This window comes from Amblyraja radiata, chromosome 24 (assembly GCF_010909765.2).
Source record: "Amblyraja radiata isolate CabotCenter1 chromosome 24, sAmbRad1.1.pri, whole genome shotgun sequence".
NCBI classification, from domain to species: Eukaryota; Metazoa; Chordata; class Chondrichthyes; order Rajiformes; family Rajidae; genus Amblyraja; species Amblyraja radiata.
In genome coordinates this window covers 33,810,426-33,833,001 of record NC_045979.1, presented here as the reverse complement: position 1 = coordinate 33,833,001, position 22,576 = coordinate 33,810,426, and the positions used below count along the sequence as shown (strand labels likewise).

General features: G+C 44.1%; 2 protein-coding genes across 2 annotated transcripts in view; both read left to right on the top strand.

The window, feature by feature from the left end:
• The window catches only part of LOC116987002 (polymeric immunoglobulin receptor-like), a 68,253-nt gene extending 54,208 nt beyond the window's left edge, over nt 1–14,045 (top strand). Inside the window, exons 7-11 of the mRNA XM_033042884.1 lie at nt 4,276–4,591; nt 6,070–6,118; nt 11,432–11,520; nt 13,238–13,284; nt 13,703–14,045. Coding sequence (XP_032898775.1) covers nt 4,276–4,591; nt 6,070–6,118; nt 11,432–11,520; nt 13,238–13,284; nt 13,703–13,978 — 777 coding nt within the window. The 3' untranslated portion in view covers nt 13,979–14,045. The remainder of the gene's footprint in view (nt 1–4,275; nt 4,592–6,069; nt 6,119–11,431; nt 11,521–13,237; nt 13,285–13,702) is intronic.
• A 5,710-nt stretch (nt 14,046–19,755) lies between these two features.
• LOC116986998 (polymeric immunoglobulin receptor-like) overlaps nt 19,756–22,576 on the top strand; it is a 76,829-nt gene continuing 74,008 nt past the window's right edge. The window contains exon 1 of the mRNA XM_033042881.1: nt 19,756–19,835. Coding sequence (XP_032898772.1) covers nt 19,778–19,835 — 58 coding nt within the window. The 5' untranslated portion in view covers nt 19,756–19,777. The remainder of the gene's footprint in view (nt 19,836–22,576) is intronic.

Below are 22,576 nucleotides of genomic sequence, written 5' to 3'. Positions count from 1 at the left end.
TTACTTTGGTAGCTTTGATATGAGATTATAACTCCACGTATAAATGCCTTAAGTTTCCCATTATAAAGATGGTGAAATGCCTGGTGTCTCATTTGTATCAAAAAATAATTTCATTTGTTGTTTTAAATACTCATAACCTTGTGAATTATTAATTAACAGTGTATTAAATCTCCAAAACGATTTTATACCTGGCGTTCCCTCTAGTTTTAAAGTAAAGGTCAATGGTGAGTGATCAGAAATAATACTATTGTGATATTTAGGGTTAATCGTATAAGGAATTAATTTTGTGTCCACTAAGAAATAATAAATTCTTGAATAAGTTTTATGTACCGCTGAGTAAAACGAGTATTCCCTTCCCGTAGGGTTGACTATTCTCCATACATCTGTTATATTAGTGTTTTTTATATATATGTTTAAAAATTCACTAGTTTTAGATTTAACCTTACTCTTCCTTACTTTTATTGTTTTATCTAAATATGTATCTATAACACAATTAAAATCCCCCCCTAATATTACATTTTGGTAATTATACTCATCTATTATTCCATGATTTTATTTAAAAATTGGGGGTTATCAAAATTTGGAGCATAAATATTTATCAGAGTCAGTGGTGTAGAATAAATTTCTCCTGCCACTTTAGTGTACCTTCCTTCTTTATCAGATATAGTGTTCTTTAATATAAATGGTATACCTTTCCGAATAATAATAGCCGTGCCTCTAGCTTTAGAAGTAAATGACGAATAATAAGTTTGGCCTATCCAGTTTGCTTTTAGTCTCATCTGTGTTTGTAATTTCACATGCGTTTCTTGTAAAAACATAATTTCCACCTTTAAAGATTTTAATTGAGCCATAATCTTACCCCTTTTAATTGGTTCGTTCGCCCCCCTAATGTTCCAACTACAAAATATGATTCCTCCATTCTTTCTTTCCCTAATGTCTTGCATTCTTAATTAGTTTTGCTAGTTTTAATTCATGTGGCGTAGTTAAATACCTTGAGGTTTTGGGTGTGGGGTAACCGTCCCGTTAACGTTATTTTACATCTCCTCCGTCTATTGAACCTCCATAGGAAGAAAAAAGAAGTGCGTTGAAAAATAGATAGAAAAAACAGAATACTATTATTAAGTAAACCGTATAACAGTGAATTGGGAAATTGATTGAAAAAAATGAATTAACTCTGATACATAGAATATGAGTTGTTATGAAACTTTATGAAACATGTAAGAGCCAAAAAAACTGCTCAAGGCACTAAATGGGTTAAGCAGAGTCTACAAGCAGAAATAAATTGTCAACATTTTGGGTCTGCATTGGAAATGACTGCACCGGGATTCCTTCTTGCTTCCGATTCCAGCATCTACAGTCTCGTGTGCCTCCATTTATAAAATATGAGTTTGGTCACAATTGTGGTCACAACTTTAGGAAGGTTGTGAAATTGTTAGAGAGGTACAGAAGGGATTTAGAAAAAGTAACTTAGGAATGAAGGACATGAGTCCGGTGGATTTAAACCTTTTCAGGACAATTGATCAGCGAAGAGCGAACAATTGATCTCCTGAGAACAGAGAAGGTTGCAAGGGTTGAAAAGTGATCTGATGGAGATGTTTAAAATCAAGGTAAATTCAAATTCCAAATGGAAGGCACAGTGGCATAGCGGTCGAGTTGCTGCCTCACAGCGACAGAGACCCAGGTTTGATCCTGGCAATGACCTGGGTCTCTGTCTGCACTGAGTTTGTACGTTGTCCCTCTGATCACGTGAGTTTCCTCCCATATTCCAAAGACGTGCAGGTTTGTGAGTTTTAATATAACCCCAATGACCATATCTTTATATTGTTAAATGGTTAAGAAGGAACTGCGTCTGCTGGAAAATGAAAGGTAGACAAAAATGCTGAAGAAACTCAGCGGGTGAGGCAGCATATATGGAGCGAAGGAAATAGGCAACGTTTAGGGCCGAAACCCTTCTTCAGTCGAAAGGATGGACAGCTGCTGGCGAGGTTGCCGGCTCGCGGCGCCACCCGATGGTCACAACCGTTCTTCAAATTGTAACTGTGTTTAAGAAGGAACTGCAGATGCTGGAAAATCGAAGTTACACAAAAATGCTGGAGAAACTCAGCGGGTGCAGCAGCATATATTGAGCGAAGGAAATAGGCAACGTTTCGGGCCGAAACCCTTCTTCAGACCAGTCTGAAACGTTGCCTATTTCATTCGCTCCATAGATGCTGCTGCACCCGCTGAGTTTCTCCAGCATTTTTGTGTGCCTTCAAATAGTATCTGTGTGGGAAGGAACTGCAGATGCTGGTTCAAACTGAAGCTGACACAAAATGCTGGAGTAACTCAGAGGGACAGGCAGCATCTTTGGAGAGAAGGAATGGGTGATGTTTCGGGTCGAGACCCTTCTTCAGACTATTCTATATTGCCCCTAAGTATTCAAAATTTATCACCTCATTTCTCTGCAATAAAGAAATTTATCACCTAATTTCTCTGCCATATGTCTAGGAAGGAATTGCAGATGCTGGTTTCACCTAGACCACAGCTAACAAATGTTTTCATCCAGCCCACAGCTAACATGGTTTTCACCAAAACCACAGCTGACAATGGGTTTTTTCACATAGACCACAGCTAATAATGTTTTTATTCATCTCGACTCCAGCTAACAATTTTTGTTCCATGTAGACCGCAGCTAACTACAGTTTTTTTCATCTAGACCACAACTAACACTGGTTTGTTTCATCTAGACCACAGCTCACAATAGCCAGTCTCCTTTATCATCATTACTTTCTAGCATTTCTTTCTTTCATTTGTTCTATATCTCTCTACCTCACCGTCTATATCTCTCGCTTCCCTTTCCCCTGACTCTCAGTCTGAAGCAGGGTCTCAACCCAAAACGTAATCTATTCCTTTACTCCAGAGATGCTGTCTGACCCGCTGAGTTACTCCAGCTTTTTATGTCTACCTTCTGCCATATGTCTGTCCATCCCGCCAGCAAGTCTATGTACTCCCGAAACTCAACAACATCCTGGATTGCAGTTCACAATGCTATTTCGTTTTGCATCATCAGCTTATTTCAAACTTGTGACTTGCAAATCCAAGTCTAGGTCACTTATATCCTAATTTGAGGAAGGACATCCTAATTTGAGGAAGGACATCCTTGTGATTGAGGCAGTGCAGCGTAGGTTCACGAGATTGATCCCTTTGGTGGTGGGACTGTCTTATGAGGAAAGATTGAATAGACTAGGCTTGTATTCACTGGAGTTTAGAAGGATTAGGGGGAATCTTATAGAAACATATAAAGTTATAAAAGGACTGGACAAGCTAGATGCAGGAAAAATGTTCCCAATGTTGGGCGAGTCCAGAACCAAGTGCCACAGTCTTAGAATAAAGGGGAGGTAATTTAAGACTGAGGTGAGAAAAAACTTTTTCGCCCAGAGAGTTGTGAATTTATGGAATTCCCTGCCACAGAGGGCAGTGAGGCCAAATCACTGGATGGATTTAAGAGAGAGTTAGATAGAGCTCTAGGGGCTAGTGGAGTCAAGGGATATGGGGAGAAGGCAGGCACGGGTTATTGATAGGGGATGATCAGCCATGATCACAATGAATGACGGTGCTGGCTCGAAGGGCCGAATGGCCTCCTCCTGCACCTATTTTCTATGTTTCTATGTTTCTTTTTCGATTTTTAAAAAGCCAACACCAATCTCACTATTTACCTTCCTCCTGCTCAATAAGCAGCCGATCACCCATATTCCTCTGTAGTAGTGAGTCTGGATCCCCTTTACCCTGACTCTGTCGGATGAAGGGTCTCGACCTAAAACATCACCTATTCCTTTTCTCCAGAGATGCTGTCTGACCCACTGTTACCCCAGTTTTCAATGTCTTTCCTCTGTAGTATGATACTTAACCATCTTCAAGGTTTCAAGATCAGTTTATTGTCACGTGTACCAATTAAGGTACAGTGAAATTTGAGTTACCATACAGCCAAACTAAGTGAAAAGCAACAAGACTCACAACCATATAAAAGTTAACATCAACATCCAACACAGTGGATTCCATATTCCTCAATGTGACGGAAGGCAATAAAGTTCAAACTTCTTCCTCTTTGTTCTCCCGTGGTCGGGGCAGACAAACCATCTGCAGTCGGGGCAGTCAAAGCCTCCGCAGCCGGTGATCGAAGTCCCCGTCGGGGTGATCGAAACTCCCACATCGGGCCAGTTGAAACTCTCTCCACTGCATGGAGCTCCCGAGTCCATGGGACTCTTACCAGAGACCGCGGGCTTCACGATGTTAAAGTCCACATTCCCCGCGGTAGGAGCTACGATCCCCGGCAATTTCTCCTGTCGCGGGGGTTCAGTGACAGTGTCCTGTGAGTCGGTCCGGGGATCCCTTCCCATTAGCTACAGCTGGTATGAAAAGACCCCATCTGGGGATTCAAAGATCTCTGACAACAATGCCCTGGATCTACATTGTCAATCCTTCAAACACCAGCACCATCAATATTATTGCACAGCCTCAAATAAACTTGGATCAAAATCCAGTGAAATGGTCAACGTGTCCATCTCCAGCAGTGACGTGCCCTGCAGTTTCCTAGTGGAAATCAACGGCACTGGTAAGTAGTGGAGGGAATGAGGAGAAGAAGGGGAAGTGGGGGCTGGGTGGTTCATAGGATCACATGTGATAGAAGCAGAAATAGACCATTCAATCATGGCTGATCTATCTACCCCTCTTCACCCCATTCTCCTGCCTTCTCCACATAACCCCCGACACCTTGAAATCCATGCACGTTATTTAATTCTTATCAAGATTAATATGATGGAATTATGGCCCATTTGTCAATACTTGGTTGCTGGTCTCCAGAAATAGATGTCCCAGTGCTGGTGTAGGCCGGCTTCCCGGCTAGAACCTCCTCTTATGTTCACACAGCTTTAAACTAGGTGTGCAGTGACATCAGTCCAAGCACTTTCACTTTCCATCATCTCCACATGACCGACACTCAAATATGGGAAGAGAACAGAAATTATCAGTAAATATGACCACAGTTAACTCATAGACTCTATCAGCTTTGGTCCACTGTGTTACCATTAAGTGCCATCGATACTTATCCCATTTTTACCAGCTCCTCATCCATAGTCTTCTCAGACTTGACAATTCAAGTGCCTTCACCATCTAGGTTTAAAAATATTTCTTGCTCAGATACCCTCCAAATATTCTACTCCTAAACTCAACGCTATGTTCTCCACGTCTATGCACATCTGCTGTGCTGATTTCCCACAAAGTACCCTATCTATGTCCCTCATAGGGACATTACAGGCACAGGCAGACATCTTCAGAGTCTGAAGAAGGGTTTCGGCCCGAAACGTCGCCAGTCTGAAGAAGGGTTTCGGCCCGAAACGTCGCCTATTTCCTTCGCTCCATAGATGCTGCTGCACCCGCTGAGTTTCCCCAGCAATTTTGTGTACCTCCCTGTATTAGATTCCTGGTTCCTCTCCTGTGTGGAAGCAGCTGCCTTTCACCGGTACACCAATTCTACAATTAGGGACAATTCTAAATTAAGGGACAATTTACAGAAGCCAATTAACATACAAACCTGCACGTCTTTAGTTTAGAGGTACAGTGCGTAAACAAGCCCTTCAGCCCACCGGGTCTGGGCCGACCAGCGATCCCCGCACATTATTAACCATCCTACACCCACTAGGGATATTAACCAAAGGCAATTAACCTACAAACCTGTACGTCTTTGGGGTGTGGGAGGAAACCGAAGATCTCGGAGGAAAACCATGCAGGTCACGGGGAGAACGTACAAACTGCATACAGGCAGCACCCGTGGTCGGGATCGAACCCAGGCCATTCGTTGTAAGGCAGCAACGCTACCGCTGCGCCACTGCACCGCTATACAATTGGCGACCTGAGTTGTAACCAGTGCTCCAGCTTATCATGACAACGTCTCCCATTTGCTGTAAATTACACTGAAGAAACATTGCCCTGTCTATTAAGCCTATAAACTCCTTACATCGGACAAGCAGGCGCTCGTGTTCAACTGCAAGTGAAAAGCAGTGAAACTGATTTTTTATTTCCTTGTTCCAACAGAACTTGAATATTCTTGTCAAACTTCAAAAAGATCCAAGTATACTTCAAGGTAAACTGTTTATGAATGAACTGCAGATGGTGGAAAATCGAAGGAAGACAAAAGTGCTGGACAAACTCAGCGGGTGCAGCAGCATCTATGGAGAGAAGGAAATAGGCAACGTTTCGGGCCGAACCCCTTCTTCAGACCCTCCATCAGTCTGAAGAAGGGTTTTGGCCCGAAACGTTGCCTATTTCCTTCGCTCCGTAGATGCTGCTGCACCCGCTGATTTTCTCCAGCACTTTTGTCTACCTTCAAGGTTAACTACTCTGTTTCCATTGAAAGGTGCCATGTACTCATTGCTGGTGTTTTGATTGGGATTGCTTCAATTGGGAGAAGTTTGTGTCTTCCGTTCACTGGCATTCAAGGCCGGTTGGAGTAATGATCTGAATACACAGTGACACAGCCAGTATCGTCCATTCACAGACATTCAACGCCATTTGGAGTATTGATCTGTACGCACAGTGACACAGCCAGTGGAACCACAGCCTTACAATGCCAAGACCCTGAACTTAGGTGCCGTCTATGTGTGTTCTGCATATTTTGCTTTCATTGTGTTGGAAGGAACTGCAGATGCTGGTTTAAACTGAATATAGATACAAACAACTGGAGTAACTCATCGGGTCAGACAGCGTCTCTGGAGAAATGGAATAGGTGATGTTTCGGGTTGAGACCCTTCTTCAGATTGAGAGTCAGGGGAAAGGGAAATGAGAGCGATATCGACGGTGATATAGAAAGATATAAAACAATGAATGAAAGATATGCAAAAAAGTAACGATGATCAAGGAAACGATCCATAGTTAGCTGTGGGCTAGGTGAAAACGAGTTGTACAGACAATAAGACACTACAAGACAACAGTGAAATTCAACCCACGACTAGAGTGGGGGAGGGACAAAGAGAGAGGGGATGCAAGGGTAATTTAACGTTAGAGAAATCAACATTTATACTGCTTGGCAGTAAGCTGCCCAAGAGAAGTATGAGGTGCTGGTCCTCCAATTTGCATCTGGCCTCACTCTGGCAATGGAGGAAGCCCAGCACAGAACGGTCAGTGTGGGAATGGGTGGGGGAGTTAAAGTGTTTAGCAACTGGGAGATCAAATAGCGCCCAGTCAACGTTTGGTCCTGCTGATGTATAAGAGTCCACACCTCATACTGTAGATGAGGTTGGATGAGGTGCAAATGAACTCTAACCCGAAAGGACAGTTGAGGTCCTTGGACAGAGTCGAGGGAGGAGGTACAGGGACAGATGTTGCGTTTCCTGTGGTTGAAAGGGAAGGTATTGGGGAGAGCTATTGGATGGGAAAGGATGAGATAACCAGGGAGGTGTAGGGGACCTCAAACATACTTAATAGTGAAAGGCTTGTATAGAGTGGATGTGGAGAGGATGTTTCCACCAGTGGGAGATTCTAGGACTAGAGATCACAGCCTCAGAATGAGATGTTCTTTTAGGAAGAAGATGAGGAGAAAATCCTTTAGTCTGAGGGTGGTGAATCTGTGGAATTCTTTGCCTCAGAATTCTGTGGAGGCTAATCAGTGGATATTTTTAAGGCAGAGATAGCTAGATTCTTCATTAGTACGGGTGTTAGAGGTTATGGGGAGAAGGCAGGACAATGGGGTTTGGAGGGAGAGATAGATCAGTCATGATTGAATGGCGATATAGACGTGACGGGCCAAATTCCCTAATTCTTCTCATATTGCTTATGACCTTATTCTTTCATAATATGTATATAACTTGCAAACCAGATATTAGTTAACTCACCAAAAGGGAAATTGCACTGGTTTACATCTCATTGTGTTGTGTATATGCTTGGGTGATAAGAACAAGTTCCTCCATTTGTTGCCCTTCAGAGGGCACTCCCTGCGGTATTCACCATGACTTTTCCAGCACTAACCTCATCCCATGGTGTGAGATGAGTATAGTTGCCAAACCCAAGTAGAAACATAGAAACATAGAAAATAGGTGCAGGAGTAGGCCATTCGGCCCTTCGAGCCTGCACCGCCATTCAATATGATCATGGCTGATCATCCAACTCAGTATCCTGTACCTGCCTTCTCTCCATACCCCCTGATCCCTTTAGCCACAAGGGCCACATCTAACTCCCTCTTAAATATAGCCAATGAACTGGCCTCAACTACCTTCTGCGGCAGAGAATTCCAGAGATTCACCACTCTGTGTGAAAAAAGCTTTCCTCATCTCGGTCCTAAAAGATTTCCCCCTTATCCTTAAACTGTGACCCCTTGTTCTGGACTACCCCAACATCGGGAACAATCTTCCTGCATCTAGCCTGTCCAACCCCTTAAGAATTTTGTAAGTTTCTATAAGATCCCCCCTCAATCTTCTAAATTCTAGCGAGTACAAACCGAGTCTATCCAGTCTTTCTTCATATGAAAGTCCTGACATCCCAGGAATCAGTCTGGTGAACCTTCCCTGTACCCCCTCTATGGCAAAAATGTCTTTCCTCAGATTAGGAGACCAAAACTGTACGCAATACTCCAGGTGTGGTCTCACCAAGACCCTGTACAACTGCAGTAGAACCTCCCTGCTCCTATACTCAAATCATTTTGCTATGAATGCTAACATACCATTTGCCTTCTTCACTGCCTGCTGCACCTGCATGCCTACTTTTAATGACTGGTGTACAAGTATAGTTGCTTTGCCTTGCTGTGACCTGCTCTGGCGTGGTACTGATAGGAAAATGCATAGTGAATTATGGGCTAAAACACCACCTTTGATATCACGTATGGCAACACCTTGCAGAGTTGGTCAAAGTCTCAATGTCAGTCACTTCAACAGCAGGAAGTGTCTCCACCTAGAACATGACCCTGGGTGGTAGGCACGTTAGGTCACACTGCTGACCTTGAGATGGTCATGGTGAGCCGCCTTCTAGATATGTTGAAGATGTTCCATATTCCAGACAGCTCTAAGCGAACAGTCACTGTCCAAACCCAATGTTGGTGGAGGTGAAGATGGAGTTGTAAATGCATTGGGCTGAGATTTGTTGTGAGCCAAGTGCATTGTTTTCTCTTTGGTCTGGTGTTCTCTCCACCGAGGTTGGACCAGGGTTGTAGAACCGTATTCACAAAGTGGTGATTTCAATGATAGCTGCAAATATTTGGTTAAGACACTGCAGTATTGAGGGGGGGGGGGGGGGCAGCATGCTGGCAGTCAGATATGAAAACTCCAAAAACAGTGGCATGGAGGCACAGCGGTAGAGTTTCTGCCTTATTGCCCCAGAGACGTGTTCGATCCTGACTACGGATGCTGTCTGTACGAAGTTTGTTCATTCTCTCAGTGACCACATGGGTTTTCTCCAGTTTTCTCTCGGTGTTCCAGTTTTCTCCCACATTCCAAAGACGTGCAGGTTTGTAGGTTAATTGGCTTTGGTAAATTGTCTCCAATGTTTAGGACAGATCTAGTGTATGGGGATTGCTGACTGATGCAGACTTGGTGGGCCGAAAGGCCTGTTTCCATGCTGTATCTCTAAACTCAACTAATCTAATCAACTAATCTAAACTCAACTCAACTAATCATTGCAATAAGAGTGTAACAGTTCCCATGCATTGTTTGTGAAGGAGAAGGGAGGGTTCCTTAATGGTTGGACGCAATTGCTCTTCAACCAGTTTCCCGATCGTTGGTCAATGTCACCTTACTGTGAACAGATTAGCTGCTGCATTACCCACCGAAACAGACTCTACACTTCATTTTCTTTGCTGCACACTTCAAAAAACATCATGAAAGGTGCCATCATGGCCGGGTGCTTGGGGCATGTGCTGGACAACTATCCCAAGTCTTTACCGACATTTTCAATCACTCACTGGCCCAGGGTGTTGTCCCCACTTGCCTCAAGACATCAACCATCGTGCCAGTGCCCAAACAGTCAGCCACAGGGAGCCTCAACGATTTCCGCCCAGTGGCACTCACCCCTGTCATTGCTAAGTGCTTTGAGCGGCTGATCTTGGCTCACCTCAAAGCCAGCCTCCCCCCCACACTGGACCCCCATCAGTTTGCCTACCGGGCCAACAGGTCTACAGAGGACGCCATATCGGCGGCCCTACACTCTGCCCTGACCCACCTGGACAACAACAACTCCTACATCAGGTTGCTGTTCATTGATTTCAGCTCTGCTTTCAACACTGTCATCCCCGCCAGCTTGATCACCAAACTCAGCGGGCTTGGCATCTCCACCTCCCTCTGCAACTGGACACTGGATTTCCTCACCAACAGACCACAGTCTGTTTGGGTCAACAACCTCACCTCCACCACTATAACACTGAACGGAGAGGGCTGTGTGCTCAGCCCTCTCCTCTACTCCCTCTTCACCCACGACTGCATCCCTAAGTACGGATCCAACGCCATCATTAAGTTTGCTGACGACACCACGGTGGTAGGACTGATCAGTGACAACGATGAGTCAGCCTACCGAGAGGAGGTCCAGCACCTGACAACCTGGTGTGCCAATAATAACCTCGTCCTCAACTCCAAGAAGACGAAGGAACTTATTGTCGACTTCAGGAAGGTCAGAGGGGGCAGACATACCCCCATCCACATAAACGGGACTGAGGTGGAGCGCGTCTCCAGCTACAAATTCCTCGGGGTACACATCTCGGAGGATTTGTCCTGGTCGCTCAACACCTCCAAGCTGATCAAAAAGGCACAGCAGCGCCTTTACTTCCTGAGGAGGCTCAAGAAAGCCCACCTGTCCCCCCAGATCCTGACCAACTTCTACAGGTGTACCATCGAGAGCATCCTGACCGCCTGCTTCACGGTATGGTACAGCAGCTGCACTGTTGCGGACAGGAAGGCACTACAACGGGTGGTGAAAACCGCGCAGCACATCATCGGTGCCCCGCTCCCTGCCATGGATGCCCTCCACCGAAAACGGTGTCTGAAACGAGCTGGGAAGATCATTAAAGACCCCTCCCACCCCAACCATGGACTGTTTGCCCTCCTCCCATCAGGGAGGCGGTACAGGAGCCTCAGGTCTCGTACCAGTAGGATGAGGAACAGCTTCTACAATCATACCGTCGCATTGCTGAACTCGGAGTCCCGCCGATAGATTCCTCCGGTCCCTCCGTCCCCATTGTTTAATTATTCTGTATTTTTTATTATTCTGTATCCTCTTTTTTTATTTTTTTATTTCTATATTGCACTACTACGGACTGACGCAAAACTGCATTTCGTTGTACCCATACTCAGTATTTGTGCAATGACATTAAAGTTGAATTGAATTGAATTGAATATAAATGCTTGACTTTTGTTCTTTACTGAAGGCCAAGAATCAATGATGAGCCATTTCTCACCCTTCCCTATTCTCTGTCCAACAGGGTCACTTACATAGTTGTGTCTGGTGTCACTGTGCTTCTCCTGATTCTCATCATTACCTTCTTTTGGCACCGAAAGCGTAAAACCAAGGGTGAGTTTCTGATTTCCCTTAAATAATTTCATAATACATGTCTGAGTTCCTTGCAGAATGTCAAGAGATTTAATTCTGTTCTAATCAACAAATACCCTGCATTAAAGTAATAAAATGTAGGGGGAAGCATGAAAGATCAATAATGTTATCATGTTTGATGCTTTCATGGTGACTCAGTGAAAAACTGTTCTTTGAACATCATTGTACAGAAACTGTCTGAGTATGAAATGGCAGAGATGTGTGAGAACTAAGAGGCTAGGTAGAAGTAAGATTTACATAGATACTCTCATCCTCTCAGCTGTTAAAATATGCTTTGTGTGATTAGCTGTTGTATTTCGATTCAGGTTAAGTCGTGTTTATTGTCACATGCACAAGCACGGTGAAGTACAGTTACAATGAAGATCACGCCTGCAGCCTCACAGGGACATAGACAATGTACGACATACCTGCCTTACACAGGAGCTGCCACAGGAGGTAGTTGAGGCAGGGCAGGTCTAGCTTGGACAGGTAATCCAAGATGTGAACGCCCATGAACTTGAAGCTGCCAACTATCTTCACCACCGATGATGGTAGATGGATGGGCCGAATAGCATAATTTTGCTCCTATCACTTACTGAACTTATGAAAACCTGATTTAGCAGATAAGGTTAGGACAATAGACACAAAATGCTGGAGTAACTGAGTGGAACGTGCAGCATCTCTGGAGAGAAGGAATGTGTGACGTTTCGGGTCAAGACCCTTTTTCAGACTGATGTCAGAGGAGTGGGCGGTACAGAGATAAAATGTAGTCGGAGACAGTAAGACTAGTCAAAGAACTGGGAATGGGGAGGGGATGGAGAGAGAGGGAAACGCAAGGGTTACTTGAAGTTAGAGAAGTCAATGTTCATAATAATAATAATAATGTCTTTATTTATATAGCACATTTTTAGTCAACTTGCATTGACCCCAAAGTGCTTCACACAATTACTTCCATACAGACAGGCAAAGGTGGGTGAAGTGTCTTGCCCAAGGACACACACAGGCAAAGGTGGGTGAAGTGTCTTGCCCAAGGACACAACGACAGTATGCACTCCAAGCGGGATTCGAACCAGCTACCTTCCGGTTGCCAGCCGAACACTTAGCCCATTGTGCCATTGTGCCATTGTGCCATCTGTCATACCGCTGGGGTGTAAGCTGCCCAAGCAAAATATGAGGCGCTGTTCCTCCAATTTGTGCTGGGCCTCACTCTGACAACGGAGGAGGCCCAGGACAGAAAGGTTAGTGTGGGAATGGGGGGAGGAGTTAAAGTGTTGAGCAACCGGGAGATCGGGTAGGTTTAGGCATCTGTTAGGAGGGATGGGTAGAGCACAGGGAATATGATACAGCAACCAGAACAACAGGGCTGATTCTTATTCCGTACATGCAGTACATTTGGGGTTCTCCTAAATATAAGGTCTTGCACACAACACGTAGATGTTTCAGTGTGTTGGAAGGAACTACAGATGCTGGTTTACAATGAAGATAAACACAAAATGCTCAAGCAATTCAGCGGGTCAGGGTGTGTCTATGCAGAAGAGGAACAGGTGACGTTTCGAGTCGCGACCCTTCTTCAGACTGAGAGTCAGGGGAAAGGGAAACAAGAGATCTCGAAGGTACATAGAACAAATGAATGAAATATATGAATGAATTATGTTTAAACCTGTTCCTGATATGGCTCTACCGACAACATATTTTCCAGAATCCAAGTGCAATACATCACACGGTGAAGCCAACAATGAAACCCAGGTAAAAATGTGAAATATAAATTCTCTGAGTGATGAAGAATATATAATATTGAATTATCTGTGTTTACACAGGCCATTTAGCAACACCAGTCCACTCCAGTTAAGAGATCCAGCGCAGAAACAGGCCCTTTGGCCCACAGAGTCTAGGCCGACCGGCGAACCCTGCACATGTACAGTATCCTACACACACTAGGGGCAATTTGCAATTATGCTAAACCAATTAACCTATAAGCCTGTTGTTGGCGCTGTGAGGCAGCAACTCTACCGCTGCTCCACCGTGCTGCACTATCTTTGTGTTGTAAACAGCAACAATGGCTTGTTCTGTGCACTGAACAGTTTGAGACCTACTTTGTAATAGACATCTGTTGAGGACCTTTCAAATCTATTAGGTTGTAAAATTGGATTGTGTTACATTTTAGGAAATGACAGTGTTGGAAGGGACCGACGTTTATGCAAATCTGCAGCAACTTGGAAACAACAGGGCAGGTGACCATTTGGATAACAATGAAGGTGAAATCACGTATGCAGTGGTGAAATGTCAAAGGAAGACGAGATCAAGGCAGCATGCGGCTGAAAACGCTGTCGTCTACGCAGATGTCAATTTTCATCGCAACTGCCCAAAGGGCATTCGGAAACCCCACTCTCCTGGGACTCCAGAGAACACTGAGTCAATCTATGCCTCTGTCGTTTCTTAGGAGAGATTTTTAATTCGGTGTGAGTTTTTGGCAATACTTGCTTTACTGCGTTAATCTGTTCAATACTTTGTCAAAGATGGACACAAAATGCTGGAGTAGCTCAGCAGGTCAGGTAGCATCTCTGGAGAAATTGGACAGGTGGTGATATTGAGGTGATACTAAGATAGGTGGTGTTGTGGATAATGAAGTCGATTTTCAAAGTCTACAGAGAGATTTAGGCCATTTGGAAGAGTGGGCTGAAAGATGGCAGATGGAGTTTAATGCTGATAAGTGTGAGGTGCTACATCTTGGCAGGCCAAATCAAAATAGGACATACATAGTAAATGGTAGCGAATTGATGAATGCATTTGAACAGAGGGATCTAAGAATAACTGTGCATAGTTCCCTGAAGGTGGAATCTCATGTAAGTCAAGTCAAGTCAAGTTTATTCGTCACATACACATACGAGATGTGCAGTGAAATGAAAAGTGGCAATGCTCGCGGTCTTTGTGCAAAAAGACAAACAACCAAACAAACTACAAACAGAATGTAACAGAATCACATATTCTTTTCCATATTAAATATTGTGGGCGGAAGGAAAAAGGGAACAAAAAAACAGCAATTTAAAAAAATATATAGGATGGATAGGGTGGTAAAGAAAGCTTTTGGTGTGCTGGCCTTTATAAATCAGAGCATAGAAGTCGGGATGTAATGTTAAAATTGTACAAGGCATTGGTGAGGCCAATTCTGGAGTATGGTGTACAATTTTGGTCGCCTAATTATAGGAAAGATGTCAACAAAATAGAGAGAGTACAGAGGAGATTTACTAGAATGTTGCCTGGGTTACAGAAAGGTTGAACAAGTTAGGTCTTTATTCTTTGGAGCACAGAAGGTTAAGGGGAGACTTGATAGAGGTCTTTAAAATGATGAGAGGGATAGACAGAGTTGATGTGGATAAGCTTTTCCCATTGAGAGTAGGGACGATTCAAACAAGAGGCCATGACTTGAGAATTAAGGGACAGATGTTTAGGGGTAACATGAGGGGGCACTTCTTACTCAGAGAGTGGTGGCTGTGTGGAATGAGCTTCCAGTGGAAGTGGTGGAGGCAGGTCCGATTTTATAATTTAAAAATAAATTGGATAGGTATATAGACGGGAAAGGAATGGAGGGTTATGGTCTGAGTGCTGGTAGATGGGACTAGGGGAAAATAAGTGTTCTGCACGGACTTGAAGGGTCGAGATGACCTGCTTTCCGTGCTGTAATTGTTATATGGTTATATGGTTATAGGAGGCCTTTGAGGTTGGGACCCTTCTTCAGATGGTCTGGAGAAAGGTCCTGACCCAAAATAGTACCAATCCATTTTCGCCAGAGATGTTTTTTGACCATCTAAGTTACTCCAGCATTTTGGGTTCGTCTTTGGTATAACCCGGCATTTATTATAGCTATTTCTGAGCGGTTTGGTTCAATTCGTCAGGTGTCAGGGGTGATGGGGAGGAGGCAGGAGAATGGTGTAAGGAGGGAGAGGTAGATTAGCGATGAACGAATGGTGGAGTAGCCTTGAATAACCAAATTGCCTGCTCCCATCACCAATCTCTTTCATCCGCTAGTATAATGAATGAGCCTAGATCATACATACAAATGATAAAATGGCGATGCTTCCCATTCCTATTATACCCACCCTCATTCCCCCCACCCACAAGTTCCCCAACCCTCCTATCATCATTCCTTGCAAGGGTCAGCCTAAGCACACCACAACCCATTGTCTCTGGGCCAAAATATTGTGGGTTCAAGTCTGTAAAGGGGCAATGGATCAAGCAAGAAAATGGGTTCAAGTGGATAATGGGCTAAGGCATATAAGCCCAAGATGTAAAATGATCCTCAAGCCTGGGTAAGGGGCCTCACTGAAACTTGGTCAAGACTGGATTTTACCTGCCTCAGTGACCAGTTGCAAATAAAATCTTAAGTGAGCCCATCCCTAGATACTGCACAGCCAAGGCGGAAATGGGGAGAGGGAGGGGAGTAATGTAGCGTGGAACTGCAGAACTATTCATAGCTTTTATAGCCTATTACAGTGCAAGAAGTGAGCAAAGGTGTTTTATTGTCTTAGAGTATATACTTGCAGCAGCACAACAGAGTAATATACATGAATTCCTTTATCTTTTGTACTCACTGAGAATGCAAGGTGGACGTAGGGGAGGAAGGTAATGTAGATGTGGTTGTTTAAAAGGTACTGAATGCATTGTATCTGAGGGCATCAGCCCCAGGACATGTGTAACCAAAGTTGGCCAATTTGTAATTAAAATATTTTTTTCTGAAAACAAGCCCAGAGTCCACGTGAAATGTTCCCATCTACAACGTCCCTCCCCAGTAAATGAGCACATGACCTACGAGCACCTCAGTGCCAACTGGTAGAGTACGTCACTGCCTGAACTGCAAGTTTCTGGGTGAGATATGAAACCAAGAAGATTCAACTGTCATGACCACAGAAACCATCCCACAAAAAAGGCAATTTCTGTAGCAGAAGAAAGTTCGATTAGAAATACTGATCTTAGCAGCATTGCTACAGGACCTCGTCTCAACTCTAGAGGTACTCTGTTCGAAATATGCAAAGTTCTTACTGTGCAGGAGAGTGCAGGTGAAGGGATGAGGTTTTCCTTGGCTCAATTGTCCAGACGCAGTGAGGAGGGGTAAGTTGGGCCGAAGGGCCTGTTTCTGCGTTGTATGACTATGACTACAATACAATCTAGCCTGGGAACAATTGTTCTTAGATATTAAAGGACCTATGGAAATAGAACTAGCACTGGATATTGACATGAAGGATAAGCTATGATTTCAATGCATGATGTAGTTATGAAGGACCGAATGGGGACTGGCATATTTGTTCATTAATTTGTTCACCCTACAATACACATTTATTTGTTTTGAACACATTTCCAGTCAATGTACAAACACATCAAAGGCCAACGTGCCATGGAATGAAACATTGAGTGTGAGCTGCACCTGGCTGTGGTTTACGTGCTTCCTGGTTGAGCAAAACACAAAAAGGAAATGGACAGATGACATTTCAGGTCACGACCCTATTTCAGACTTTTCTCAGAATATGACTGCAGCAGAAAGCCACAAACAAACAATGTTCATAGGTTCATAAGTTCGAAGTGCAGAATTAGGCCTTTCGGCCCATCAAGTCTACCATTCAATCATGGCTGATCTATCTTCTCCTGCCTTCTCCTCATAACCCCTAACACCCCCACTAATCAGGAATCTGTCAATCTCTGCCTAAAAATATTAATTGACTTGGCTTCTACAGCCGTTTGTAGGAATAAATTCCACAAATTCACCACCCTTTGACTAAATAAATTTGGCCCATATCTCTGTAAACCTATCCTGTCCAGATTCCCTCGCGTTCCTATTAAATCTTTCCCCCTCACCTTAAACCTATGTCCTCTGGTTCTCAAACTATGTCCACTGATTCTCAAGTATTCAGTAAGAACATGTAGAGTATAAGAATGTTAGCTCAGGGAGAGCATCTTGCCCTGGCAGGTTAGTTGGTTTCAGGTAGAACACAGTGGCACAGCGGTAGAGTTGCTGCCTTACAGCGCCAGAGCCCCAGGTTCGATGCTGGCTTCGGGTGCTGCCTATATGGAGTTTGTACGTTCTCCCTGTGTCCGCATGGGTTTTCACTGGGTGCTCCGGTTTCCTCCCACACATCAAAGACATACAGGTTTGTAGGTTAATTTGCACAGTAAATTGTATATGGGGTGAACACTGGTAGGCACGGTCTCAGTGGGCCGAAGAGCCTGTTTCCATGCTATATCTATAACGTTTTCTTGCCAATTACACACTCCATAAGTAGATGGATAACAGTTTTGTCCAGAGCACAGCTGCCCTGTGTATCTCTGTGATTGTGCAACACAATGCAACGCAAAAAGGATCTGACTGCGGAGCCCCTTCCCACCAACACACAAGGAAGGATGTTCACAGTCGGTTTGCAAAACTATCGGGGAGGAAGTGCCATAGACTTACCTCTGTGGTTTGCTTGCTAGTTTGCAAGCATGCAGTTCCCACACTGCTAACCAGGGTTCAATCTTTGTTCATGCCTGCAAGGTAAGTTGAAGGATATGTCAGACAATCACACATTGGCACAACAGGTAGAGCTGCTGCCTCACAGCATCCGAGTCCCGGGTTCGATCCTGACCTTGGGTGCTGTCTGTGTGGAGTTCGCACGTTCTCTGTGTGATCATGTTAGTTTCCTCCGGTGTGCGTATTTCCTCCCACATCCCAAAGACGTGTGGGTTTGTAGGTTAATTGGCCCTCTGCAAATTCACCCTTGTGTGTAGGGAGTGGATGTGAAAGTAGTCGGTCCTGGACTCGGTGGTCCGAAAGACCTTTTCCATGCTGTATCGCTCTATAAATGAGTTTACCGAGTGCAGTTTAGTGTGCATTCTGATATTTGGATGGTCTTAAATTGTTGGTGGGAGGAAGATGATAACCTACACAAGAGACATCTGGAACAGCCAATACCCTGGATATGAATTTCAGTAACAGATGGGATGAGACAGTGTGATGAAAGAATAATACATGGGAGACTGTGTTGACTATGAGAAGGATCGTTAGTGCAGGCCTTCAGCCAAGAGATAAATATAATCCAAGCTTTATGTATAAGAAGGAACTGCAGATGCTGGTTTTAATCAAAGATAGACACAAAATGCTGGAGTAACTCAGTGGAGAAGAAGCATCTTTGGAGATTCCTTCTCTCCAGAGTTGCTGCCTGTCCTGCTGAGTTACTCCAGCATTTGTGTTTATCCAAGCTTTATGTAGTCTGGTTTACTGACATTCCATACAGCTGTACCTGCAGAAAGCATGCAATTAATTGCTGCGACATTGACAACACCAAGAGTGAATTTATGTTGAATTTAGCTTTTATTTTGATATGTGCCTGTGATGCTGCTATTAGTAAGATTTTCATTGTACCTGTGCCTTGCTGTTCTTGTGCACATCACAATAAATTTGGCTTGACTTGACTGTTAGGGGTGGGACAGTGGAGCAACGGTAGAGCTGCTGCCTCACAGCGCCAGAGACCTAGATTCGATCCTGACTACAGGTGTTGTCTGCAGAGTTTGTACGTTCTCCCTGTGACTGCATGGGTTTCCTCCGGGTGCTCCGGTTTCCACCCACATCCCAAAGACGTACAGGTTTGTAGGTTGATTATCTTTGGTAAGAAAAATTGTAAACTGTTTCCAGAGTGTAGAATAGTGCTAGTGTACGGGGTGATTGCTGGTCGGTGCGGTCTCAGTGGGCCAAAGGGCCTGTTTCCAAAAGTAAAAAAATAAAAAATAAAAGGCTGGACTATATTCATCAGTCAATGAAAATTGGATTACTTTTATATCGCTTGGGGAGTCTGCATCCTGCGGGCATGAACATCAAATTCTCCCAATTTTGTTAGCCCTTGCTGTCTCCTCCCCTTCCTCAGCCCTCAGGCTGTCTCCTCCCATCCCCCAGCCCCCGGGCTCCCCCTCCTCCTTTTTCCTTCCTTCTCCCCGCCACCCCCTATCAGTCTGAAGAAGGGTTTCGGCCCGAAACGTTGCCTATTTCCTTCGCTCCATAGATGCTGCTGCAGCCGCTGAGTTTCTCCAGCATTTTTGTGTACCTTAAATTTAACTGAGACAACTTCAAATTCTAAAGTGTCAGATTTTATCATCAGTCTCATTCTGGTTTCACAATCAGGTTTCCTGTTCCCTTCTTCCTCATTCTTAATACATGTCATATTTGTCAGACTGTTCAGTCTGAGGACTAAGAGCTGAGCAGCAGGTCAGTGCTAACATGGTCTCCTTGGATAAAACTATGTGGATTCCAATGCTACTCATTTATTCCCTGCCCGGTAAGTAACAGCTTGATTTGGACGTTCATGTGACCAGACTCTACGGGAAGTACGAGATAGTCACAAAGTGCTGGAGTAACTCAGCGGGACAGGCTGAAGAAAAGTCTCGACCCGATAAGTCACCCATACCTTCTATCCAGAGACGCTGCCTGTCCCTCTGAGTTACTCCAGCATTTTGTGTCTATCTTCGGTGTAAACCAGCATCTACAGTTCCTTCCTTTACATATGCTGGAATTACTTAGCAAGTGTGTCGAGAAAAAGAGTTATCCTTTCAGATCAGAGATCATTAGACCTAAAACCTAACTCTATCTCTCTCCCCACAGATGCCGCTTGTCCACCTGATTATTTTTTGTTTTTGTGTTAGATTGTTTAACCTCCGTAGTTTTATTTTGATATTTATTTTGGTGATCAGAATTTATCTGGGACGTGCACCATTTCTGCAGTGGAGATAGTTAAATGCTTGCAGATGTAAAGATAACTGAACAATATTGGGGCGTGGATCAAGAAAGAAGAACTCAGCGGGTCAGTCAGCATCTGTGAATGTGAAGAGGACCCTGTATCAGGACTGAGTAAGGGAGGCAGGAAAGGTTGACTCAGGATTGGCAGGTGGGATTGTGTGGGAGGAGACCACCAGAGGGTGTGAATTACCCAAAATTGGAAAATGTAATGTTTTTACTATTGAGTTTTGAACTATCAATCAACATCTCGTGTTCTGCTTGTGTATTCTCTATGAAACACATCCTCTTCATCCAGTTCCATCTTCCTCAACCAGCCCCGACCCTCCCACCCTTTAGTACATCTATATGCTGCCAAACATCTCTGTCCCCTCTCAGTCCTGATGCAGGTTCTCGATCTGAAAGAACGACTTACACTTTTTTGCCTTCAAACCTCCATGACCCACTGAGTCCTTCCAGTGTGCTGTTTGCTGTTCCAGATTCCAGCATCTGCAATCTCCTTTGTCTCAATATTAGAATGTGGTCTTCCAATCTCCTCCTGTCTCTATCACTGTGCCACACATAAATCATGGCCGCCAATGTATCTGAAAGCACAAAGCGACTGTGAATTAAAAACAGAGACAATTACAAGTGACTGGGACAGTGGCACAGCGGTGCCTTACAGCACCAGAGATCTGGGTTCGATCCTGACTAAGGGGTCTGTCTGTATGGAGTTAGTACTTTCTCCCTGTGACCGCATGGGTTTTTTTCCCAGTCCTCTGGTTTCCTCCCACATCCCAAAGACACATGGGTTTGTAGGTTAATTGGCCTCTATAAATAGGGAATAAGGACTATGTAAATTGTCCCTAGTGTACAAGATACTAGGTCAGCACGGACAAGTTGGGCCGAAGGGCCAGTTTCCATGCTCCATCTTAAACTAAACTAAACTAAAGTAACAGTGTCAAAGTGCAAAGGGACCCTTTCTATTCATAAAACATTGTTTTATTGGTTGCTTGCACTCACTAACAGCAGCCAAGCAATAATGCCAAAACAATTGTCTCCATTTTACAACACTTCCTCTTATTTAAAGTTCAGATATTGTTTGACGTCCAGTTCCTCTTGGGCTGCGGGTTGCTCTTGCAATAAGTAGCCATTTCCTTCTTGTTCTTGGACTTCAACTATGCATATTTGTCAAAGTCATGCAATATTAATAATTTCTTGTTACCAAGTTAATTTATTTTTAATGTTATCACTGATGCTCAGATACATGAGCGAAGGCCAACATTGACTGTCTTCATTCACCAGATCATTTCAGGTAATCTAGGATCATTGCTTTACTAGTTTAGTTTAGTCCAATGAAGTCCAATTATTGATTGTTCAAGGTGGTAAATATGAGGTCAGGACTGCGCTCTAGCTAGTGAGAGGATGGGTCAGTTGCCTGATAACAGTTGGGAAGAAAACTGTCTCTGAATCTAGAGCATTGGGTTCAAACTTCTGTCCCTCATGCCTAATGGTAGACAGGTAAAGAAGGAGTGACTGGGATGAAACTGCTCCATGATTATGCTGGTGGCCTTGCAAGGCAGCGTGAAGTGTAGGTGACTATTTCCTTGTTTATAGATGGGGAAGATGGCAAATATTACCTATAAATAAGGTTTACCCTCCATAAAACAGGCCAACAATACACGTGCATTTGGGGGAAAAGGTTGTTGTAGGGATCCACAAGCCACAGTACTGATCAATAGACAATAGGTGCAGGAGTAGGCCATTCGGCCCTTCGAGCCAGCACTGCCATGTAAGATTATTGTAAGATTATTTTAAGATTATTAAGGGTGTGCACATGCTAGAGGCAGGAAACATGTTTCCGATGTTGGGGGAGTCCAGAACCAGGAGCCACAGTTTAAGAATAAGGGGTAAGCCATTTAGAACGGAGATGATCAGCCATGATCACATTGAATGGCGGTGCTGGCTCGAAGGGCCAAATGACCCACTACTGCACCTATTGTCTATTGTCCATTGTTTATTGAATGTGATCATCGAGAACATGTTTCCTGCCTCTAGCGTGTCCAAACCCTTAATAATCCTACATTTTTCAATAAGATTGCCTCTCATCCTTCTAAATTCCAGAGTATACAAGCCCAGCCGCTCCATTCTCTCAGCATATGACGGTCCCGTCATCCCAGGATTTAACATTGTAAAACAAAATGCACTACCTCAATTGCAAGAATCATCGATGTAGTTAAATATAGGGGGCATGGTGAAGTCCTCTGCAGATGAGACAAAGGTCAGCTGGATGGTTGACAGGGAGAA